At 43.4% G+C, this 8,800-nt stretch overlaps 1 protein-coding gene across 1 annotated transcript in view; it reads left to right on the top strand.

Moving 5' to 3' along the window:
* T265_01242 (hypothetical protein) overlaps positions 1–5,173 on the top strand; it is a gene marked incomplete at both ends in the record, with an annotated part of 64,609 nt that extends 59,436 nt beyond the window's left edge. Inside the window, 2 exons of the mRNA XM_009165227.1 lie at positions 1,242–1,367; positions 4,071–5,173. Of these exons, the coding sequence (XP_009163491.1) occupies positions 1,242–1,367; positions 4,071–4,270 (326 nt within the window). The remainder of the gene's footprint in view (positions 1–1,241; positions 1,368–4,070) is intronic.
* Between the last annotated feature and the right edge of the window lie 3,627 nt (positions 5,174–8,800).

Consider the following 8,800-nt stretch of genomic DNA (forward strand, 5'->3'; position numbering starts at 1 on the left):
ATATACTAATCTTGTATGCATCAGAGGTCAAAGACAAGTCGTAAAGAAGAAAAAACCTATGAAAGAGTCAAGAAAAATAGTATTAGCATACGCAACATCGGTTCCTTTATGCAACATGTCCCGTGCCGTTATACCAAGGACTTCGGTCCGAGAGATCTGTTTGTTCTTAGGGCACCGTTCTAGAAAACGGTGGGTAAAAACACAGGCAACTTAGGTCGTTAGGCCCACACTCCATCATATTCTGCCCACCAGGTTGTTTTCCTGGATAGCTTCTGGTTTAGCTAAAAGCACGGCCAAGGAGACAGTACACAGGCACCTGACAAATGTAGTCTAGCGCTAGAAGATTGCATTAGGAAACGATAATACTTAAGAGTATGCTAGGTCTTTGTAAGCCAAATACAGTTAAAAGAACCTCGCCGTTGCTGATTTGCTTGTTCCACGGAACGGGACCATTAAATCGCGTGTATTGGTTATCGAAGTCAGGCAGACGTTGAATTTTTGCGCAAGGTCAAATTTCACTGTGTAATAGCGCACCCATTGCAAACTCTTCGTTTGCAGTTTGATGCCATCGTATTTCCATAGGTGTCATTGGTTAGCGCCCGACCTCGCGGTCGAATCACCGGATAGAAATCGGGAGATTAACAACATGATCGTGTCTGACCAGAACAGTTTGAGGGCTCGGGCGATGTAACATGGAGCGTGATATAATTATGTCACCTCTCTGTAGACAGTTCCAGAGATCGGCTTGGTTGAGGGTACTATTGAAATCCGTGAAAATCCGTTAGGTATGTGCCAGACATCGCAACATCATATTATATATATATATTTATATTGTACATATGTATCACATATATGTATATATATGTACATCTGTTTATATGAAACTTCATCGTGGTCGGAATTACGCTTGATCCTCTGCCAGGCAACTGGTGAAATATGATGGCTGTTGGCAGTTCTGCCGCAATGGACGTCAGATTGATCTCTCGGTGGCTGTTGCACCTTTTCAAGAATGAGGATGGTAGCAGAGCGGTATTCCGTCGATATCAATAATTTATCCTATATTTATGAAGTATTTGAGTCATCTAGTCAAAAACAGTAGTTTCTACTTCTTCGAGAAGGCTAGTTGTATGTAATCAGGTCCCGAAACCATGTGGCGTTTCGTTTCATTACTTCACAAGATTCGGAAGTTGAGTGCATTGCGTGACATCCGCAGTTTAATTCCACCTTATTTTTCTGTGTAGGCGAAGGCGATATGGCCGTGTCGAATGCAGTTGGCAGCAATGTGTTTGATATTCTCGTTTGTATGGGGTTGCCGTGGTTCCTCAAATGTCTGATCGCTGGAGCACCCGTGATAATATACTCTAAAGGTAAGACTACTACAAATTCGGTGTTTGAAACCTTAGCACTGATCCAAGTTTGCTGTTTTAGGGGTGCACCCGTTAAGATAGTGATTTGAGGTATTTTTCCACAAACCTACCAAACGGTACGATCGTTTAGCGAATTTCTGGTATTCAGCGGAGGCTGTAGCGTGCTGTTTACGAGAAATTTTTCTAGACCATATTCGACAGTACATCCCAGATATGATATAATGAATTATGTAAGCGGAATTTATCTCTTGGTTGTTCGTATTCTTCCGTACGAGCTCGGATTTCACTATTGTGCGTGAGTTATTCTCAATGCTGGATCGCGCCAAGTTTACCTTCATCGAACTAGGTGTCGAAGTTGGTAACCTCAGTACCGAAAAATTCTCTCTAAATGTTTGTGACTGATTATGTGGAAAGCTTTACTCCCACTAAGTGACATATACATAAGGTCTCATTGCAAGCAGACTACTGAGGTATCTCTGATGGTTAGCAATAAGCCGTAGGTATTTGCACGCAAGTCGCACAACGAGATTAAGAGGCTTTAAAGCATGATTAAACGAGTGCCTTACGGCGGCTGATTCCACAAACAGCTGAAATTTCAGGGTGGGCACTTTCTACTGATCAACAGTCAGCTGATTGAACGGGAGTTACTCCGTTGATGCGGTTTCAAGTGTTGCGATAGGTCACTTAAACAATGTAGTCTTAATCAAGACGGCGGAACTCTTCTAAGAACACAACTTTAAACTCGAGAGTGAATGCTCTTTCCATGTATTAGCATTCAATAATAAACAGAATGACAGCTTTCCCATAATTAAGCATTTTAGATGGGGTGCTTCCATCCTCAGCTTGAAGGCACTCCTTCGAGAGCGTTCTTTTGAGGGTTCGAGAGTGACACTAATATGGCCGCAGAGCAATGCTGAGTGTAAATCATTGCAGTGATCTCCGAAGTCTCGGACATGAGGTAGTGCCAACCAAGTTTATTGAATCTTCAACCACCTAAGGTTGAGCTACAATTGTGGAGCTTTCAACTACGAAGAAAAATTTCGAAAATGAAAACTTATGAATACAAAAAGTTAGCTGTCGACCATTAGTCAAAGATTTTGCTCATCGGATATCGCTATCGGCAGATAGCCTTTTAACAACCGAACTACGAGAAATCCGATCGAACAATGCCACACAGCAATTCGATTCTTTGATATGGTCTATTTGCATTGTCTACTTTTGACATGTATTTGATGGCTCCGCAACGCATGACATGAGAGCAGATGTATACTTGCTAAAAAGTGACAAAAAACAACGGGGTATCTAGGTTCAACAAGTTTGGAGTTCATCGCAAGTAGTCAAAGGCTATACAGAAGAACCTTGTTTTAACCCGTCGAGAACGAGAGAAGCTGTTTCAATAGAAACTAGCTTGACGTTTTTGTCCATTGCTGTGGGGGAAAAACTTAATAGCGGGCGTTCCGAAATTAAGTAAACTCCCGTGGTGGACAGTAATGCTCATCCATCATGAAGGTTTTTATGTAATTTGAGTACTACGGTGCAAACAGTAAAGGTGCGGCTGAATGACTGTTTCATTCGGTTACCTCGGCTACGCATGAGCAACCCTAATACATTTTGCTGCAGTTCTTACCATGGAGATTGATTTTCCGTAACTGCAAATGAATTTTATTGTGGTTGCGTTGTGCCCTCCACATATCAATCCAATAATAATTCAGCCTTTGAGCTTCGCGCTCATTGATCACAAATTGAGTGGACGCTCAAACTAGTAGATTTTTTGTGCTATGAGTTTTATCAATGCTGTCACAGGTATGTGGGTCGGGTGACCTTTCTATGGGGCTGCTCAAGTGAATGGTTCATGTATCAGACGTAAAAACTTTTCTGGAAAGGTGATGATCGAGCGATTACTAATAGTTATAAAGTCGAACGCCTGTATTAACCAAAACTGTTCAGCTGTAGCACCTTTTCTGTGCCTAAGCCTCATACAAACACGAGGGCTGGAGTTTTGTCAGGTTGTCCAAGCCAAGACAGGGAGTAGAGGGGGAAAAGTCGGGTTCGAACCAGGACCTTCCGGTCAGTAAATTTTCGCTCTAACCACTGAGCCATTTCGCTTCACACTAACCAAGCGAGAAGAAGAATAGGATGTGGTTTTATCTTTTAGATTTATTTGCTTGTTGAGGCGGTGATAACGTGGGACTACTGGATCTGTCGGCTATACTATTCTTTGGCCGAATGTGGCGTTCAGTGGCAGCCTCAAATTTAACTTGGTGCGGCATTCACGACATCAAAGTATTTACTTTGATATGATGTTACTCACCATCAACCTTATTTAATATTATATATATATATATATATATATATCGAGGATTCTAGTTGGACTGCACTTCTAGCGACTGAACAGGTTAGCCTTTGACTGTTCCGTTCGACTGCAGCTGTCGGCCTGCGTCGCGGCAATCGCTGATCATTGATGTTCTTGTTACTCATATTCATTGCTCGTGTATCGCTACTTTGCTTCTTTGAAGGATTCACCTACACACCGACCTGATTTTCCTGAGTTAAACCGACCATCAAATCACCAAGATGTGCAGATTTCTTCTTGGTTCTAGTGATGGAATCCACAAGATGTTCATTGTAATGCTTTGACTACCACTCACCTAGCTCCGTTTATAAGTTTGTTGTAACAATCCCCTGCTATATTCCCTTTTTTAGGACTGGTCTATGCTGTCCTTACACTTTTCACAACTGTGCTGTTCTTGCTTGGCGTCACGCACCTGAACCGTTGGCGACTGACCAAGCCCTATGGGCTCGTTCTTCTTCTGGGATACTTTGTAGTTCTCGTGTTCTGCAGCTGCTATGAACTCAATCTGTTCGGCACAGTCCATCTCCCTGAATGCCCCCTGACCGAATGAAGATGGGCTCGTCCCTTGGGTTTTGGATAACAGCGTTTTCAGAATACCATGACGATGAGTTTGAAACTGCCCACTAGCATTGTCACGAACAAAAAAATCTACAGTACTATACACTCCAATCAAGTAACATGAACTCATTACTGTTACTCTGTTTGCTCCCGAACCCGTTTTATGATTTCTATTTATCACCATCTGCCCCACAGCTTGCTTCTCTTGCATTCGCATTATCTTACCATTCAGAGACAGTGGTTTCATGCACCTAATATTTATCTTACTACTTCTTATTCAGACCTTGTGTGTTCAGATTGTTTGTAGTCACTTTCCTCCAGTTTTTTGAGGCCGCAGTTCGGAGTATTCGGAATTTTGTTAGGCCTCCGCTTGTCTTGAACAATAAAACCGGTGCTCGTCCCAGACAGCCTAACCGTTGATCTGGGTTACTGGTAGATTTCTGCACTCAGTACTGGATTGTACTTCATGCCAAAAAACGACCGCACTGTCATTTATGGACATGGAAATTCGGTTTTTAATAGGCTGCAACTTCTTGGCAGTGGACCAGTTTATGCTATGCTACGCGGTTGAGTTGCATCTCCGAACTGGTCACTTTTCTTACTTGGCTCGGTCGCCCATTACTGGGGCTTCGAGAACCTTGGTCGACGGCAGCACACAAATGCTGAAGCTAAACTGCTTGGGGACGTCAATGAGTCGTTGTACTGCCTAAATATCAATTTCCACTTAGGGTATTGTGACAACAATGCGGCAAGCGGATGGATCTAGAGTTAAATATAACCACCTCCGTTTTTGAGCAGAAATAACATCCATTGATTCAGCAATCACCCACAAGGGCTGATATCAACCAGCTTACGTGTAGGAAGGAGCTGATGGAATTTGATTGTTCTGGGTGACGAGTTTTTCAAATCTCTTTTTTCTGTTTTCCATTGTTGCTTGTTTATTGGATCCTATATATCCTCAGGCTAGTCTTACTCTGTACTACCCAACTTTTTCAACCGGCTCATCTGCTTCCCACAGGCGTCTACTCAGTCAGTTTCCGATGTCGTCCACATCACGTTGGCTGATACCACAAACCGACAGCTAATTAGAAGCGATATTTCAAAGGCTTTGGATTACTAGATGTGTTTTGGTCCTTTGATGAAAAAGCTTGATAATGCTTTGAGTTAAAACTATACCCGGGTCCTCAATGATTCACAATAAAATCGCAGCTCACATTCGTACGACCACAACAACGGCCGTTTCCACGTTTATTTCTGGTGGATAGTACGGGTGTGTTTGTATTCGCCCAAAAACAATATTTCGAAGCACTGGATAGGGCTGGGGTGCTTTAAGAACTCTCTGCTTCGACGAATTATTTACTCTTGCGGTCCTCCGTTCACTGATATTTTTGCACACACTGTTAGTCCGCTCGAATTCATTTAGATATCAATCATCTAATCGTCGCCTAGCGTGTTATTCTGCCCAGTAAAGTGAATAAAAACAACCCGTACTATATTTAAGAGGACCTCTTCGCATTGTGGCTTCGTCAAGTTCAGCAATTCACATCTTTTGCTTTCTATCAAGTTGTCTTGAACGCGAGCGCACGACAACCCAGTAATACGCCTAAAATCCATTAGGACGAATCCATTGTTCTCACCCTTTGTTGGGCGGATGTCAGATTATTCTGATGCAGTGATGCTTATTATCTGCAGTACGCGAGTTGCACTCAGCTTCAGAGCTGAATGCATTGCACCGAACTGTCAGTCAGTACGACTGAATTCGATAAGGGGTCGCGCCAGCATGGGCTTCGATAAAAGGGGGGTCCAGAAGCTGGGAAATATACAAAGTTGACCGATTAAGTCTGGATGAGACCCATTTGGATGGTATGTAAAGCTGGTTCACAAGGCACAAATAGCGGAGAATGACTTCATCAACTTCACAAAAGTCACGATTTGTCAGAATCTCGTCAATTATGTACGTTGGAAGCTGAGATCTCCACAGAATGCCTAGTATGAGAAGTTAATGCATTAAATGCTTGTCAAGTATTGACAAAAACGCCGAATAATGGATGTAAAGCAGTTAAGCTAAGGTTGAACGTTTTCTGAAAGACGTACTTGATTTCCCCAGCTGTGACATAGCTTCTACAACAAAAGATGTTAGACTGTAGCGAAATACAGCCATTTGCAAACAATTTTGGTTTTGCGAGAGACCCACCTGGACCTCAGCTGAATCTCTCGTTTATGGGTGGTGTATTACGTCTATACGTGTTAAACTCTGTTCTAGATCAATCGATTTTAACGAACAAAGGGTAATTTTAATTGAATGGATGGTGTGACCGATTCGATTTAATTCTGGTGTACGAGTTTGACGATGAAATTCCGTATGGTACAGTGAAATTGACTGTACGGTAGACGATCCCCAAAGAACACGAAATCGAATATTCTCTAATTCCACACTGGAGAGGACTACAAATTCAACCTAACTGAAGTTCCCATGTACAAATATTCCGGTTGCTGGTGTTCCTCGTCGCTGGCCGTATACATTGAACAGATTACACTACATGTAGACAAAGCAATGCGATCTTGTCGTCATCTCGGGATGGTAGTCCTGGGTTAGTAGTCCGGTTAGTATTGCCGTGGGTTGCAAGGGAAACCAATGTGCCTCTCTTTCAAAGATTTAGCCGTACTGGTGTTGGAGAAAGGATACGTTAAGACTTTAGAAAAATATCCTCGGACTTGGGCTTGTTAACTGGACAACAATGTCATGGTAGCCTGGCCTGTTAATACTCATTATCATCAGATACACCAATATCTGTGTTGACATCGATGTCGTACAATCACGAAGTTTACCTCATTATGTATGCAGTCTTGGAATGAAAAGAGAAAAGAGTGAGTGGAAGAGGGAACGTGGTGCTGGCCCATCGCAAGCTTCTGAGGTACCTACAACTACAAGCGCTCGATCCGAATCTGGAAAGAAACTGACAGCACGAATGTCACTACAGCGATCAGCCGTCATTTCCTTTGTCTCCGGCCAAACGTAGGAGTCAAGGGGGACAATCCTACGAGGCGGACTGTGCCGACAGCATCCAAATTCTTCGTAATCTCTTCCACACCCTTCTTCCAGGTCATAAATTTTCCACCTCATGGTTGGCACCTTTCTGAAGGAATTGCGGGTAACAACACCTGTCTCGATAGATGGTGTTTCGGTATGTGTAGCACATGACCGAGCCACCGCAGTTGATGGTGCTGGATAATTTCTGCGATTTAAGTACCTGATGCACAATCGAAAACTTGCTCTCTAATTACTCCGTTACAGTTTCGTTGACGCCATCCGATACCAGCAGTGCCTTTGGGGCATCAATTGCCAAAAAAAAGTTGACGAAGCCTCACATCATCTGTCCACAGAGATCATGTTTCTCAACCATACAACAATGTGGTCCCTACTATAGCCTAGTACATACGAACCTTGAGACTCAGTTATATGCCTTTTTGACGCCCCAAATGATGCAAATTAGCAAACATGATTCTTGCCTTTGAGAATGATGCGCCAACTTCATCAGACGCACTATAGTCAGAGCCAATACAGTTACCGAGGTATGTAGAATCCTCCACAAACTCCAGTGATTCTCCTTCACTTGTAAGGGGGTGTTTAGTGACTGTATGTTGTGGAGCATAACTTTGGACTTTGGAGGTGCAAAGCACATGCTGAAAGATGGCACGACGGTCGTCAGTTTATTCAAAGGAGTTGGGGCTGCGTCTTCGTCTGCAAGCATGACGGTGATGTCGTCTTTGTACTCCAGATCGACAAGGTTCTCATCGAGAACGATTTGAATACTATGGTTTGAGGATCTTCCGGCGTTCGTCTCACCATTTCATCAATGATGCGGTTGAACAAGAACGGAGAGAGTGGACATCCTTGGGGAAGCGTTTAGAGAGCTCACCGTAGACTATTACACGTTCAGAATTATGTGGATATAGAGATCGCATTATGTTTACAACCTTCTGGGATATAACCTGTGCAGAAAGTGTGGTCAACAGCACTGGCCGATAGACAGAATCGAACGCCTCCTTGAATTCAAGGGACACCAAGATTGTGGATCGTCTGTACATACGGCGTTGCTGTAACACTTGACGGAATGTGAGGATGTGGTCAGCGCAGCCTTTACCCAGTCGAAATCCCGCTTGATGCTCATGGATCAGGGATTAACTTTGCGCCTTAAGACGACGAAGAATCAGTGACCCCAGAATACTTGTTACAACTAGAGTCAAGCTGACACTTCTTTGGTTGCTGCATTCACTGCAAGTACCCATTTAGAAAATGGGCACAATCCCTGACTCCCAATAGCCTAGACAGGCACTAGTTGAGGAATTCACCGCCATCCCTGAACACAGCAGGGCCGGGAGTACAATGACGTTTGAGTAAAAATATACAGTCGAACACCTCTGAGGCTAATGTGGGTTCACAGTGCATCTTTCTGTTGAAGATCGGCAGTCCGAATTGGGGGTAGTAGGCGGCCAATTAAATTGTCGCCCATACGGTCCA

This window comes from Opisthorchis viverrini (genome assembly GCF_000715545.1).
Source record: "Opisthorchis viverrini unplaced genomic scaffold opera_v5_13, whole genome shotgun sequence".
Taxonomy (NCBI): domain Eukaryota; kingdom Metazoa; phylum Platyhelminthes; class Trematoda; order Opisthorchiida; family Opisthorchiidae; genus Opisthorchis; species Opisthorchis viverrini.